Source organism: Taudactylus pleione, unplaced genomic scaffold (genome assembly GCF_031769625.1).
Source record: "Taudactylus pleione unplaced genomic scaffold, aTauple2 ptg000685l, whole genome shotgun sequence".
NCBI classification, from domain to species: Eukaryota; Metazoa; Chordata; class Amphibia; order Anura; family Myobatrachidae; genus Taudactylus; species Taudactylus pleione.
Genome location: NW_028285087.1, coordinates 769336 through 786998, shown reverse-complemented (window position 1 = coordinate 786998; position 17663 = coordinate 769336). Strand labels below are relative to the sequence as shown.

Genomic DNA, 17663 nt, shown 5'->3' with positions numbered 1-17663 from the left:
ATCGATTGCAAATTGCACTATTGCTGCAATCAATCTCTGATGTATGGGGGCCTTCACACCCACACAGTACTGGCCACACCTCTTCCGATTCTTACAATAAGCCCTTGATCATTTAGCCCCAGGCCCATGTGGCCCTTAATGTGGCCCTGGACAGCCCCAGGGTTCAGCCTTCACAATGTCACATGTTGGGCGGCAATTGAACCAAGGTCTCAGATAATCTGCTAACAACCCTGGTGGGAGGATCCCTTACCCTGAACGCCAACTCTTCCGACATCAGTTTGTTTTGTTGCCTTGTTTGAATTATGCAGAATAAATGGATTTCTATGTCTAGTAAAAGGTAACAGCAGCCATCATTCCCTAAATTGCGCCTGCTGTGTTTGGGGAAGGAGCCATCTTACAGATCTGCCGAAAACCCTGCCAGATCCATTTAATGCCCCAGTTAGGAGCTGAGTGGCTGATAATCTATCACTTCCAGAGCTTAGTACATCTCCCCCTGTATAGATTATTCACTACGAGGCAGCTAGAAGAGAACATTCTGCATGTGGCCACTAATAGTAATACAGTAACTAGTTTATCTTTCTGCCTGGACATCTAAAGCCCATGTAACCTCTGATTCTCCCGTCATTCCTAATCTACAAATCCTAAACCAGCCATAGGTTATCTGCCAGATCTGTGGACTTTCACAGAAATATGGCACCGTGCACTGAGTGATTTTGAAAGGTCTTCTGAGCTAACAGAGGGAAATATAAGATGTGTGAGAACAATATGTACTTGTGATTCTCCCTGATAAGATGATGTGGGATAGAACGGGATATAGAGCTAAACCAAGACAAAACTGTTTTAATGTTAACAAAAATAATTCAAATAAAATGTCACTTTGCTCTGTAATACAACATGTTTAGCTCCAGTACATAAATAGTTACAACAGGATCAGAGAGAGGGATCTCAGATTTACGTCTGTGACCTATATTCCCTGCACAGAAAGAAGACCCTAAACCAGAGGTGCGAGGCAGGGAGGCAGAAGATAACACATACCTCGATCTGTTACCGGTGAGATCTTTCCTGCACAGTGCGGGGGTAAAGCCTCCAACATGGACGGCAGCAGAGACCCCTCCGGGACCAGACAAGGACCCCAGCAAAGAGAAGGAACCGGAACCAGATGCATGCAGGGACCAGGAGCCCCCCTGTGCCATCCGCGAGGTGAGGAACCGCATGTTACTTATTTCATTACCACTGTCACATCATTCAATTATTATGGTTCCAGGACAATTGGTGTAAAATCCGGGAAAGTACAAAGTACATAAGGCCCGACCTCAACTGCTGGGAGATTATTTCATGGATCCGTCTCAGTATAAACATTTCTCCCCCCAATATCACTGTAATTCTGTGTTATACAAATACTCTGCTATACATACTGCCTGATCCCTATTATTACCCCATATACCCACTGTCCTTCTATCCTAAATTATCAGTGTCCCCATGTTCCTCTTATTTATATACATACTGCTAGATCCCTATTATTACCCCATATACCCACTGTCCTTCTATCCTAAATTATCAGTGTCCCTATGTTCCTCTTATTTATATACATACTGCCTGATCCCTATTATTACCCCATATCCCCTCTGTCCTTCTATCCTAAATTATCAGTGTCCCCATGTTCCTCTTATTTATATACATACTTGCTGATCCCTATTATTACCCCATATCCCCTCTGACCTTTCTCTCCTGAATTATCAGTGTCCCCATGTTCCTCTTATTTATATACATACTGCCTGATCCCTATTATTACCCCATATCCCCTCTGACCCTTCTCTCCTGAATTATCAGTGTCCCCATGTTCCTCTTATTTATATACATACTGCCTGATCCCTATTATTACCCTATATCCTCTCTGTCCTTCTCTCCTGAATTATCAGTGTCCCCATGTTCCTCTTATTTATATACATACTGCCTGATCCCTATTATTACCCCATATCCCCTCTGTCCTTCTCTCCTGAATTATCAGTGTCCCCATGTTCCTCTTATTTATATACATACTGCCTGATCCCTATTATTACCCCATATCCCCTCTGTCCTTCTATCCTAAATTATCAGTGTCCCCATGTTCCTCTTATTTATATACATACTGCCTGATCCCTATTATTACCCCATATCCCCTCTGTCCTTCTATCCTAAATTATCAGTGTCCCCATGTTCCTCTTATTTATATACATACTTGCTGATCCCTATTATTACCCCATATCCCCTCTGACCCTTCTCTCCTGAATTATCAGTGTCCCCATGTTCCTCTTATTTATATACATACTGCCTGATCCCTATTATTACCCCATATCCCCTCTGACCCTTCTCTCCTGAATTATCAGTGTCCCCATGTTCCTCTTATTTATATACATACTGCCTGATCCCTATTATTACCCTATATCCTCTCTGTCCTTCTCTCCTGAATTATCAGTGTCCCCATGTTCCTCTTATTTATATACATACTGCCTGATCCCTATTATTACCCCATATCCCCTCTGTCCTTCTCTCCTGAATTATCAGTGTCTCCATGTTCCTCTTATTTATATACATACTGCCTGATCCCTATTATTACCCCATATCCCCTCTGACCCTTCTCTCCTGAATTATCAGTGTCCCCATGTTCCTCTTATTTATATACATACTGCCTGATCCCTATTATTACCCTATATCCTCTCTGTCCGTCTCTCCTGAATTATCAGTGTCCCCATGTTCCTCTTATTTATAAACATAATGCCTGATCCCTATTATTACCCTATATCCTCTCTGTCCTTCTCTCCTGAATTATCAGTGTCCCCATGTTACTCTTATTTATATACATACTGCCTGATCCCTATTATTACCCCATATCCTCTCTGTCCTTCTCTCCTGAATTATCAGTGTCCCCATGTTCCTCTTATTTATATACATACTGCCTGATCCTTGTTATTACCCCATATCCTCTCTGTCCTTCTCTCCTGTATTATCAGTGTCCCAGTGTTCCTCTTATTTATATACATACTGCCTGATCCCTATTATTACCCCATATCCCCTCTGTCCTTCTCTCCTGTATTATCAGTGTCCCAGTGTTCCTCTTATTTATATACATACTGCCTGATCCCTATTATTACCCCATATCCCCTCTGTCCTTCTCTCCTGAATTATCCGTGTCCCCATGTTCCTCTTATTTATATACATACTGCCTGATCCCTATTATTACCCCATATCCCCTCTGTCCTTCTCTCCTGAATTATCAGTGTCCCCATGTTCCTCTTATTTATATACATACTGCCTGATCCCTGTTATTACCCCATATCCCCTCTGTCCTTCTCTCCTGTATTATCAGTGTCCCAGTGTTCCTCTTATTTATATACATACTGCCTGATCCCTGTTATTACCCCATATCCTCTCTGTCCTTCTCTCCTGAATTATTAGTGTCCCCATGTTCCTCTTATTTATATACATACTGCCTGATCCCTATTATTACCCCATATCCTCTCTGTCCTTCTCTCCTGAATTATCAGTGTCCCCATGTTCCTCTTATTTATATACATACTGCCTGATCCCTATTATTACCCCATATCCTCTCTGTCCTTCTCTCCTGAATTATCAGTGTCCCCATGTTCCTCTTATTTATATACATACTGCCTGATCCCTGTTATTACTCCATATCCCCTCTGACCCTTCTCTCCTGAATTATCAGTTTCCCCATGTTCCTCTTATTTATATACATACTGCCTGATCCCTATTATTACCCCATATCCTCTCTGACCCTTCTCTCCTGACTTATCAGTGTCCCCATGTTCCTCTAATTTATATACATACTGCCTGATCCCTATTATTACCCCATATCCTCTCTGTCCTTCTCTCCTGAATTATCAGTGTCCCCATGTTCCTCTTATTTATATACATACTGCCTGATCCCTGTTATTACCCCATATCCCCTCTGTCCTTCTCTCCTGAATTATCAGTGTCCCCATGTTCCTCTTATTTATATACATACTGCCTGATCCCTATTATTACCCCATATCCTCTCTGTCCTTCTCTCCTGAATTATCAGTGTCCCCATGTTCCTCTTATTTATACACATACTGTCTGATCCCTGTTATTACCCCATATCCCCTCTGACCCTTCTCTCCTGAATTATCAGTGTCCCCATGTTCCTCTTATTTATATACATACTGCCTGATCCCTATTATTACCCCATATCCCCTCTGTCCTTCTCTCCTGAATTATCAGTGTCCCCATGTTCCTCTTATTTATATACATACTGCCTGATCCCTATTATTACCCCATATCCCCTCTGACCCTTCTCTCCTGAATTATCAGTGTCCCCATGTTCCTCTTATTTATATACATACTGCCTGATCCCTATTATTACCCCATATCCCCTCTGTCCTTCTCTCCTGTATTATCAGTGTCCCAGTGTTCCTCTTATTTATATACATACTGCCTGATCCCTATTATTACCCCATATCCCCTCTGTCCTTCTCTCCTGAATTATCAGTGTCCCCATGTTCCTCTTATTTATATACATACTGCCTGATCTCTGTTATTACCCCATATCCCCTCTACCCTTCTCTCCTGAATTATCAGTGTCCCCATGTTCCTCTTATTTATATACATACTGCCTGATCCCTATTATTACCCCATATCCCCTCTGTCCTTCTCTCCTGAATTATCAGTGTCCCCATGTTCCTCTTATTTATATACATACTGCCTGATCCCTATTATTACCCCATATCCCCTCTGTCCTTCTCTCCTGAATTATCAGTGTCCCCATGTTCCTCTTATTTATATACATACTGCCTGATCCCTATTATTACCCCATATCCCCTCTGTCCTTCTCTCCTGAATTATCAGTGTCCCCATGTTACTCTTATATACATACTGCCTGATCCCTGTTATTTCCCCATATCCCCTCTGACCCTTCTCTCCTGTATTATCAGTGTCCCAGTGTTCCTCTTATTTATATACATACTGCCTGATCCCTGTTATTACCCCATATTCCCTCTGTCCTTCTCTCCTGAATTATCAGTGTCCCAGTGTTCCTCTTATTATATACATACTGCCTGATCCCTATTATTACCCCATATCCTCTCTGTCCTTCTCTCCTGACTTATCAGTGTCCCCATGTTCCTCTTATTTATATACATACTGCCTGATCCCTGTTATTACCCCATATCCTCTCTGACCCTTCTCTCCTGTATTATCAGTGTCCCTATGTTCCTCTTATTTATATACATACTGCCTGATCCCTATTATTACCCCATATCCCCTCTGTCCTTCTCTCCTGTATTATCAGTGTCCCCATGTTCCTCTTATTTCTATACATACTGCCTGATCCCTATTATTACCCCATATCCCCTCTGTCCTTCTCTCCTGAATTATCAGTGTCCCCATGTTACTCTTATATACATACTGCCTGATCCCTGTTATTACCCCATATCCCCTCTGTCCTTCTCTCCTGAATTATCAGTGTCCCCATGTTCCTCTTATTTATATACATACTGCCTGATCCCTATTATTACGCCATATCCCCTCTGTCCTTCTATCCTAAATTATCAGTGTCCCCATGTTCCTCTTATTTATATACATACTGCCTGATCCCTATTATTACCCCATATCCTCTCTGTCCTTCTCTCCTGAATTATCAGTGTCCCCATGTTCCTCTTATTTATATACATACTGCCTGATCCCTATTATTACCCCATATCCTCTCTGTCCTTCTCTCCTGAATTATCAGTGTCCCCATGTTCCTCTTATTTATATACATACTGCCTGATCCCTATTATTACCCCATATCCCCTCTGTCCTTCTATCCTAAATTATCAGTGTCCCCATGTTCCTCTTATTTATATACATACTGCCTGATCCCTATTATTACCCCATATCCCCTCTGTCCTTCTATCCTAAATTATCAGTGTCCCCATGTTCCTCTTATTTATATTCATACTGCCTGATCCCTATTATTACCCCATATCCCCTCTGACCCTTCTCTCCTGAATTATCAGTGTCCCCATGTTCCTCTTATTTATTTACATACTGCCTGATCCCTATTATTACCCCATATCCCCTCTGTCCTTCTCTCCTGAATTATCAGTGTCCCCATGTTCCTCTTATTTATATACATACTGCCTGATCCCTATTATTACCCTATATCCCCTCTGACCCTTCTCTCCTGATTTATCAGTGTCCCCGTGTTCCTCTTATTTATATACATACTGCCTGATCCCTATTATTACCCCATATCCCCTCTGTCCTTCTCTCCTGTATTATCAGTGTCCCAGTGTTCCTCTTATTTATATACTTACTGCCTGATCCCTATTATTACCCCATATCCCCTCTGTCCTTCTCTCCTGAATTATTAGTGTCCCCATGTTCCTCTTATTTATATACATACTGCCTGATCCCTATTATTACCCCATATCCTCTCTGTCCTTCTCTCCTGAATTATCAGTGTCCCCATGTTCCTCTTATTTATATACATACTGCCTGATCCCTATTATTACCCCATATCCTCTCTGTCCTTCTCTCCTGAATTATCAGTGTCCCCATGTTCCTCTTATTTATATACATACTGCCTGATCCCTGTTATTACTCCATATCCCCTCTGACCCTTCTCTCCTGAATTATCAGTGTCCCCATGTTCCTCTTATTTATATACATACTGCCTGATCCCTATTATTACCCCATATCCTCTCTGACCCTTCTCTCCTGACTTATCAGTGTCCCCATGTTCCTCTAATTTATATACATACTGCCTGATCCCTATTATTACCCCATATCCTCTCTGTCCTTCTCTCCTGAATTATCAGTGTCCCCATGTTCCTCTTATTTATATACATACTGCCTGATCCCTGTTATTACCCCATATCCCCTCTGTCCTTCTCTCCTGAATTATCAGTGTCCCCATGTTCCTCTTATTTATATACATACTGCCTGATCCCTATTATTACCCCATATCCTCTCTGTCCTTCTCTCCTGAATTATCAGTGTCCCCATGTTCCTCTTATTTATACACATACTGTCTGATCCCTGTTATTACCCCATATCCCCTCTGACCCTTCTCTCCTGAATTATCAGTGTCCCCATGTTCCTCTTATTTATATACATACTGCCTGATCCCTATTATTACCCCATATCCCCTCTGTCCTTCTCTCCTGAATTATCAGTGTCCCCATGTTCCTCTTATTTATATACATACTGCCTGATCCCTATTATTACCCCATATCCCCTCTGACCCTTCTCTCCTGAATTATCAGTGTCCCCATGTTCCTCTTATTTATATACATACTGCCTGATCCCTATTATTACCCCATATCCCCTCTGTCCTTCTCTCCTGTATTATCAGTGTCCCAGTGTTCCTCTTATTTATATACATACTGCCTGATCCCTATTATTACCCCATATCCCCTCTGTCCTTCTCTCCTGAATTATCAGTGTCCCCATGTTTCTCTTATTTATATACATACTGCCTGATCCCTGTTATTACCCCATATCCCCTCTACCCTTCTCTCCTGAATTATCAGTGTCCCCATGTTCCTCTTATTTATATACATACTGCCTGATCCCTATTATTACCCCATATCCCCTCTGTCCTTCTCTCCTGAATTATCAGTGTCCCCATGTTCCTCTTATTTATATACATACTGCCTGATCCCTATTATTACCCCATATCCCCTCTGTCCTTCTCTCCTGAATTATCAGTGTCCCCATGTTCCTCTTATTTATATACATACTGCCTGATCCCTATTATTACCCCATATCCCCTCTGTCCTTCTCTCCTGAATTATCAGTGTCCCCATGTTACTCTTATATACATACTGCCTGACCCCTGTTATTGCCCCATATCCCCTCTGACCCTTCTCTCCTGTATTATCAGTGTCCCAGTGTTCCTCTTATTTATATACATACTGCCTGATCCCTGTTATTACCCCATATCCCCTCTGTCCTTCTCTCCTGAATTATCAGTGTCCCAGTGTTCCTCTTATTATATACATACTGCCTGATCCCTATTATTACCCCATATCCTCTCTGTCCTTCTCTCCTGACTTATCAGTGTCCCCATGTTCCTCTTATTTATATACATACTGCCTGATCCCTGTTATTACCCCATATCCTCTCTGACCCTTCTCTCCTGTATTATCAGTGTCCCTATGTTCCTCTTATTTATATACATACTGCCTGATCCCTATTATTACCCCATATCCCCTCTGTCCTTCTCTCCTGTATTATCAGTGTCCCCATGTTCCTCTTATTTCTATACATACTGCCTGATCCCTATTATTACCCCATATCCCCTCTGTCCTTCTCTCCTGAATTATCAGTGTCCCCATGTTACTCTTATATACATACTGCCTGATCCCTGTTATTACCCCATATCCCCTCTGTCCTTCTCTCCTGAATTATCAGTGTCCCCATGTTCCTCTTATTTATATACATACTGCCTGATCCCTATTATTACCCCATATCCCCTCTGACCCTTCTCTCCTGTATTATCAGTGTCCCCATGTTCCTCTTATTTATATACATACTGCCTGATCCCTATTATTACCCCATATCCCCTCTGTCCTTCTCTCCTGTATTATCAGTGTCCCAGTGTTCCTCTTATTTATATACATACTGCCTGATCCCTATTATTACCCCATATCCCCTCTGTCCTTCTCTCCTGTATTATCAGTGTCCCCATGTTCCTCTTATTTATATACATACTGCCTGATCCCTATTATTACCCCATATCCCCTCTGTCCTTCTATCCTAAATTATCAGTGTCCCCATGTTCCTCTTATTTATATACATACTGCCTGATCCCTATTATTACCCCATATCCTCTCTGTCCTTCTCTCCTGAATTATCAGTGTCCCCATGTTCCTCTTATTTCTATACATACTGCCTGATCCCTATTATTACCCCATATCCCCTCTGTCCTTCTATCCTAAATTATCAGTGTCCCCATGTTCCTCTTATTTCTATACATACTGCCTGATCCCTATTATTACCCCATATCCCCTCTGACCCTTCTCTCCTGAATTATCAGTGTCCCCATGTTCCTCTTATTTATATACCTACTGCCTGATCCCTATTATTACCCCATATCCTCTCTGTCCTTCTCTCCTGAATTATCAGTGTCCCCATGTTCCTCTTATTTATATACATACTGCCTGATCCCTATTATTACCCCATATCCCCTCTGACCCTTCTCTCCTGAATTATCAGTGTCCCCATGTTCCTCTTATTTATATACATACTGCCTGATCCCTATTATTACCCCATATCCCCTCTGTCCTTCTCTCCTGAATTATCAGTGTCCCTATGTTCCTCTTATTTATATACATACTGCCTGATCCCTATTATTACCCCATATCCCCTCTGTCCTTCTCTCCTGTATTATCAATGTCCCTGTGTTCCTCTTATTTATATACATACTGCCTGATCCCTATTATTACCCCATATCCCATCTGTCCTTCTCTCCTGTATTATCAGTGTCCCAGTGTTCCTCTTATTTATATACATACTGCCTGATCCCTATTATTACCCCATATCCCCTCTGTCCTTCTCTCCTGTATTATCAGTGTCCCAGTGTTCCTCTTATTTATATACATACTGCCTGATCCCTATTATTACCCCATATCCCCTCTGTCCTTCTCTCCTGTATTATCAGTGTCCCAGTGTTCCTCTTATTTATATACATACTGCCTGATCCCTATTATTACCCCAATATCCCCTCTGTCCTTCTCTCCTCTAATATCACAGTGTCCCCATGTTCTAGGTTCCTCTTATTTATATACATACGGCCGTCCTGATCACTGTTATTACTTATCTAACCTGAGACTTCGATCCCATACGCAGTTGCTAAAGGCTCCAGCGTTTCAGTTTTGACGGCATTTCTGCCTAACCATAGGGTTACTCAAAAGTTTGATAATCCACCGATGTGCTACCGTTGGTTACGTCTTTGTACCGAAATGGCAGCTCTTAGGGGGCGATTCAGTTTATTTTGTGGGCGGCGATAATTAACGGGTGTCTAGTGTTGCAAATCAATTGGTCTCGGCGCCCATTAGTTATCACGATCATCGCGCCCAATTAGACCAGGTTTAGCAGCGTAAAATAGCTAAACTCGTCTAAAGTCCTGGTTTGGGTGCCCAAACTGCTGAGGGTGCAAGCAGAAATGCTGGCACGGGCGACTATCGTGCTCGAACGGAGCAATGATTGAAGTGCTCCGTCAGGTGCCCAAAACAACAATTGAATCTCCCCCTTAGACACTGCAGGTGGGAGTATAAATAATCCCACCTGGCAGCTGCAACATTCGTATATTTTCACACCATAGTTGCGTACGGGATCGCAGCAGCGAGAGTGTCAGTACAAACTGATATTTATTAAAGGGCCATTTTTCCCCCAACCACTTGGGAAGAATTGGGGTATCAGTTTGTTAGTGATGAATATGCCTGAACTCCTATTATCTCACTGTGTAATCTTACTAAGTTATTAGTCTCGTGGGCTAAGGCGCATTTTTCATGTCACAGGAAGCAGAGCGGCGCACAGAGGAGCTGGCCCCTGACCATCAGGTGAAGACAAGCACCACAGTCACCTCCAGCCCGCTGCTGGGGAAAACCAAGGTCGAAAAAACCAAACTGGGAAGTCCAGGTGAGCTGTGTGTTAGTCGCAGAGATCCGCCGACAACGCCAAGTGTATCCTCACCTGATGTCTGACACAAATGATCATTAGTATTACTTCTCTATTGCACTAATTATCACCATTCATATGGGAGAAAATGCTGCATAAATTGTTCAGTGGACAAATATTCTCTTCTTCCTTTGTAAATAGAGATTTTGATTCAAGCCCTTAATAGTTTGTGGCAGGTTTCCAGTTACAGGATTTATTTTAGATACAGTAGATTTACAGTAAGTTTGTTTTCAAAGTTTACATGTTCTGCATCAAATATTTTTGCAGTTTAAATGTGTCCACATTAACCTCCACCCTATGACAGAATACATACATCATGTAGACATTCATTATCCCTATATACTGTACGGTTGCAGAAAGACCTAGCAGGACTAGTCTAATATAATGTATCACCTGCAGGAAGTAATTGGTCTTTTCAGATCATTATAAAGGCATCTATGAGAACCTGTGCATGGGGTAACTGGAGACACCCCGCGACAATCAGATTCTGCAATTAGCCTCACGTAATTTAGCAGACGTCTGATTGGCTGCGATTTCTTGCAGCACATCATTCCCAGTTACCTGTACACCTGGTATTATAAATGACCACCAGGGTGTTTCCCTATCCAGTCACTGCTGCGATTAGATTCATCAATGTCATGCTATATAGGGGAGACAGTTAGATTTTAGATTATATATATATATATATATATATATCTATCTAACATAAGAAAAATGACCGGCACTCCATGAACATAGTTAGGAAATACCTGGGTGCCCACCTGGAGACATATAGAATCCAAACAATATAGAACTTGCAAAGGGCGGCACTCCTCGGACTTTCAATCAATAATCACAGCGACATACTGCGACATATATATATATATATATATATATGTTATAGAACTTGCAAGGACGGCACTCCTCGGACTTTCAATCAATAATCACAGCGACACTGTAGTGCAAATCAACGTTTCAGATGTTATTACACATCTTTCGTCAGGATATAGAGACTCTATCCTGGTGAAAGATGTATAATAACATCTGAAACGTTGCTTTGCACTACAGTGTCGCTGTGATTATTGATTGAAAGTCCGAGGAGTGCCGTCCTTAGCAAGTTCTATATATATATATATATATATAATATATATGAGATGCTGCTGGATTTGTACCTTATTACCTCTCTTTCATGCATCAGCCTTTGAAACTAAACTGGGCAAGAACCGCACGGAGGCTGAAGCCAGGAGATTTACACAGGTGAAAGAGAGGCTGGAGAAAGAGCGCGAGGAGATACGGGAGCAGCTGGCGCAACTCCGCAAGGAAAGGCGAGAACTCAAAGAAAGTATCGCCAACTGCACTGGTAGGTGCCCATCCCCTATCACCACCATGGGAAAGAGGTTCCAGAATAATGTATTTGGTTCTGGGAATCCACTGACACCAATAGTATGCCCATCCCCTATTACCACCACGTTGGGTAGATTCTAGAATATCATATACCCATCCCCTATTACCACCATGTTGGGTAGGTTCTAGAATATCGTATGCCCATCCCCTATTGCCACCATGTGGGGTAGGTTCTAGAATATCGTATGCCCATCCCCTATTGCCACCATGTGGGGTAGGTTCTAGAATATCGTATACCCATCCCCTATTACCACCATGTTGGGTAGGTTCCAGAATATCATATACCCATCCCCTATTACCACCATGTTGGGTAGGTTCCAGAATATCATATACCCATCCCCTATTACCACCATGTGGAGTAGGTTCTAGAATAATGTATTGGGTCCTAGGAGTCCACTAACATCAACAGTGTGCCCATCCCCTATTACCACCATGGGAGTGAGGTTCTGGATTAATGTATCAGGTTCCGGGTGCCCACTGACACCAACAGATTGCTCATCCCCTATCAACACCATGGGGGCAGGTTCTAGAATAATTTATATCCTATTACTACCATGAGAAGGACATTCTGGATTGACCTATCAGTTTCTAGTGACCACCAAGGGCATAACTACCCTTTATTACTATTGTAAAATAGAGGTTGTGGATAAATATATTTTGGGTCTGGGTTCCCAATGACACCAGTAACTGGCGCCCAGTATGCACATCGTGCACTCTTACAATACCCCTGTCCTGTTCCTGCTTCTGCGAAACCCTCAGCCCCATAGTAAAGCAATGACAATGGCGTAGTTGGCGGTGGATAACGCAGTATGACTGGCATTGGCCTTATCTGATGGGCTGGATAATGGGCAATGCGGCATTTGAGAATGAGCTGCGCCATTTTACAATGTTTGGGAATGTGGCCGGTCGGTGGGAACCGCTCTGTAATAATAATTAGAGCACAGAGCAAGGATACAATTGTACAGTAAAATCATTGTCTATGGTAAAATTTGGACCTATTTAGTTTGCAATTTGTTTAATACACAAAAAAAAAAATATACAAAAAAAAAATCTAATAATTATAATTTATTGAACATTTTTATCAATTTCAGATTTTTCTTTAAGCATGTAATACTGAAACACTTAATGTTTTATTTTGAAATATAATTATTATATTTACAGAATTCAGGGCTCGTTCAAGCGACAATGCGTAGAGAACGTCGAGAAGCTTCCCTGGTGCATGGTGTACTCCTAGAGCTCCAATATTATTATAATTATAGTATATTTATATAGCGCCAAAAAGGTACACAGCAGAAAATATCTGTCACTCGCATCAGTCCCTGCCCCTGTGAGCTTACACTCTATATTCCTAACCACATGGGCACACACTAGGGTTCATTTTTCTCAGATTCCAATGAACCTACTAGCATGTTTTTTGGAGCGTGGGAGGACACTGGAGCACCCAGATTCCCAACCCTGTACAAACACGAGAACATTTATATTCAACACCGATGGGCCATAACCAGGTATCAAACTGATGACCTTACCGCTTAGAGGCAGTACTGCTAACTACTAAGCCACCGTGTGATCTAACTCCATGGCATCGCATTGCGTGTTACCGCGGGAGCTCGTACACATCTTATTAGGGTTTGTGCAGGACCAGCAATAAAGCTAATCCTCCAGGCCTACAGAATGAGTGTTGAAGGCATGGGTTGGGTGCGGCATGCCGGAGCTCAGGATCCTGGCGGTTAGGATACCGGCACCTGTCGGTAGATATCCTAACCCTCCCCCTCTCCCTACCCTTAATCCTCCACTTCCTGGTGCCTAAACCTATACCTGTGTGGATGAGCTCAAAATCCACCAAAGAGATAAAATATCAGTCACCAAAAGCAGGGCCACTGTCTCCGAGCCCCCACCAGCAATGCGCAGACATATGATAGAGAGATGGGGAAAATACATGATGCTGGGATATAGAGGGACTAATGCGGTCGTGTTACTCAGCAGCCTGTATACCTAATGGGTACAATATGTGTCTGTGACAGACAAGAAGCTGCTCCCTGACCTGGAGGAGGCGCTGAAGTCCAAAGAGGAAGAATGTAAAGAGCGAGAGAACCACCGGGTTGACCTTGAGCTACAAATCGTGGAAGTGAAGGAGAACCTGAGGAAGGCGGAGCTCGGGCCGGTGACCCTGGGGACCACGGTGGACCCGGCCCACCTGGACAGCATCACAAGTGTAAGTGTCACAACTGCGAAACACAAAATAAATCATGTTCTAAAGTATAAGTAAATACAATGAAAACTATCCTCCTTCTTGTCATTTGCCAGTGGCCCATTTCTCTGCCCTTTCCTGTTGGGTGCTCCCTAATCTTTGGGTATTTTTGACATGTTCTACAGAGGTTTACTATATGTCTTTATTTCATTGTGCATATAAGTTATTAGTAGAGTGCAATGTTATTCCGGTTTCACTTTATTAAGCAGGAGAACCCTTTGAGGTACACGGACGGACCCCGGGATAAGGAAGACTGCTCTATACACTGGCAGGGGTGCCGAGGGAGGGGGGGAGGGGAGCGGGTACTGATTACCAGGACCTGGGCTTGCTGGAGGGGGCTCAGGTCTGCTGCTCCGCCATCCTGTCAGCGGCCCCCAGCACACATTGCTGGGCTGCAGTTAGTACAGGGCGACGGCAGCAGTCTCCTCTGCCTGCACCTGATAGGAGGGGGGAGAGTGATTGCACTGATCGCTTATTAACACCTTTTATAGAGCTGAATGTCTCTGTTGTATCCCAGCAATAGTCCTGGATGTACAGTACAGTTCATTAGTGTTTATAAGGACGGAACGTCCAGGCGAACCAACCTAACACTGAACTGCTTTATCCAGCAGGACATCCCACCATAAGCAGCCATATTACCCCTGCACAGGGCAGCCCAGAAGCTGGGTAGACAGCTGGCGCCCGCTTCACCAGGCAATAAGCTGGAGACGTGGCAGGATTGGTGGGTGAATGTGTTCTCTCTCCTATCACCCACTGTTCCACTCCCATATAAACCAGTACAATACGAGGACAGGAGACTATGAAGTAGATATATCAAGCCTTGGAAAGAGATAAGGAGGGGAAGTTGCCCAAAGCAACCAATCAGTTTCTGTTACTAGCCTAGCAGAGTCTTTGAAATGACAGCTAGAAGCTGATTGGTTGCTTTGTGTAAGTACTTCCACTTTACCTCTCCCCAAGTCTTGATACATCTCCCCATATACCCTAGCAGCAGGGTCAACAAACCAATGGTCATAGCGGGATACGATTGGGTGTCCGGTCCTCTGACCTTATGCACTTACGCCTCACCCCCTGGGTCATTGCACACGGACGCTGTCGCCTTCTAATACCAGCATAAAAGAACTTGAACTATATATAGAACAAAGGCCCTGCTCGCTGCCAGGTTTTTCATGGGTGGTTTTTTTTAGAGGAACGACACCTGAAACTTCTGTAATTACAAACAACTTAATACCAGGCAACCAATCCAAGCCTTAATATATAATATTTGGTAATGGGATTTCTCCGTGGCATCCACTGACACCAATTTAACGAGAGCCCAGCAAGGCCAGAGCCAGGAACTGCTGGCTGAATGCTAACCCGGGAGGAAAGAGCTCTGGGCCTGATTCAGAGCTGGACGATATTTGCGCTTGCTCGTTCAGAAAAAGGGGCTGGCTACTTAAATTGAGCGCTCGCTCTTTGCGGTCTGTTGACGCCTCTATGTCTGAGCGAGCGAACAAAACATGCGCTCGCTATTTTGTAAAGACGTCCCCTGGCCGCTCGCATCATACGTCATCTCCGCTATTTATTAGATTAATCGAGTACATCGAAAGGCGTCTGAACTGCTCGCAGTGCTTGTGGTTGGATTTTCCTACCACAATCATGCGAACAATTCAGGCTGAGAGACAACCAAGTGACGTGGCCGATGACGCTGCTTTGTTAATTATGCACACCCTTAAAACGCCCGTTTTGACCTTTTGGCACGCCAGCGTTCGGATCACCACTCCCCGTTTTCAAGCACCTTCCTCTGTTACCACCCACAAATGCCTCATCCTGTCACTGAAATTAGCAGGCACTCGCTATTTTACGAGCGCTCGATTTCCGACCACACTGACTGGTTGGCCCATGCACATTACGACCCATACGCATGCGCAGATGTGCGAACATCGCTTGGAGCGAACGAGCGGCCGCTTACGAGCGGCTCTGAGTCAGGCCCTCTGCTCCTTCTGTATAGACCAACAGAAGCTCTCAATGGCCCTCAAAGCTGGTTAATGACATTTTCTCCTCTTAATCGTTTATTCAGGCGAAGAGCAGCAGCCCCACCCACATCGCGGACTCCTCACCGGTAAACTCCGCAATGGTGCTCAAGAACAGACCACTATCTATAATGACCACGGGAAAAGGGACCGTCCTGCAGAAAGCCAAGGTAAATGTGTGTAGGACACCAGTGCTTACTAACATACCATGTAATATGTACATGGCAGCTTTGCATGCAGCAGCGATGTGCGACTTGGATGCTAACCTGGGAAAAAGGCAAAAGACTGAAGACCGATACGAGTGAGCCGCGCCAAATATACCGTCACGCAGCGTCGTGCTTTATATTTGACTTTATACTAACTCCATTGTGGCAGAAATACATTCTAAGCGACTTTGGATGCAGCTGCGACACAGATGCTAAAATAATATATAGGTACAGACGTCAGCAAATTGATACCCATGGTGGAGCATCTATGTCACTCCATATGACAACAAAGGATGGGTGAATGAAGGCACCTCCCCTGCTGCGCACACATCCTGCGACATTGGACAGTCATCGTCTTCTCTGGCCGTAAAATGACCGCGATGTCTGAGGACGGTGATACAGGCTGCAGTACATTGGCAGTATTAGTACTGGGCATGGTGGTGAGAGCAGAACCCACAACATGATCCGCGTCTCTCTATACGAAAGGCTCTTCTACTAGATTCTCAGTCAAAGAACCAGTAACTCCTCCCAATAACGCCTCATCCCTTCCGCCACAATAACAGCGCTCCCATGTACCTTCTCTCCTGTATGCATTATTCAGGAAGGAATCTATGGGGTTAATATGGTCTCCCTAAAACAATGGGGGTCCCACTTTTGCCAGGGGGGCCGCGGTGAGAGTTGTATGCTCAGCAGACTGGGTAGGACCGTCCTGTACGTATGGGTTTACTATAAGCTGCTCGCTAAAGGGTCCCACGACGACCCCTTTCCATAGACCGTGACTAGATCCCTTCTGTTGGTTCATACTGGGGTCCAAACAGGGGTGACGGGTGAGGGGATTTGGGATATTTATGGTGACAGGGTGGGTTGCAAAATTTTTGGGAGTCTTTATTTTGCTATAACGTTTTAAGAAATCAGTGCAGACTACTACAATGACAAGGAGCAGGGCAATTTGTATCGGGTTGGACGGTCTGGGGTATATGGGCAAAATAACCATTATAGGGGTGTCCAGTGACCGTATTACTCAGTATAGGACCAACACTAAAGGCATGTGACATAGGGCCTGATTCAGACCCGCTCGCCAGCAGGTCGATGTTGGGGCATTGCGCACGCACGAGCCCCAGAGCGAGTGAGAAA

General features: G+C 43.8%; 1 protein-coding gene across 1 annotated transcript in view; it reads left to right on the top strand.

Annotated features, from left to right (window-relative positions):
• Positions 1 to 17663, top strand: part of AFAP1L2 (actin filament associated protein 1 like 2) — a 161185-nt gene that overhangs the window by 141702 nt on the left and 1820 nt on the right. The window contains exons 14-18 of the mRNA XM_088456091.1: positions 982 to 1200; positions 10524 to 10644; positions 11861 to 12022; positions 14088 to 14278; positions 16371 to 16493. Of these exons, the coding sequence (XP_088312217.1) occupies positions 982 to 1200; positions 10524 to 10644; positions 11861 to 12022; positions 14088 to 14278; positions 16371 to 16493 (816 nt within the window). The remainder of the gene's footprint in view (positions 1 to 981; positions 1201 to 10523; positions 10645 to 11860; positions 12023 to 14087; positions 14279 to 16370; positions 16494 to 17663) is intronic.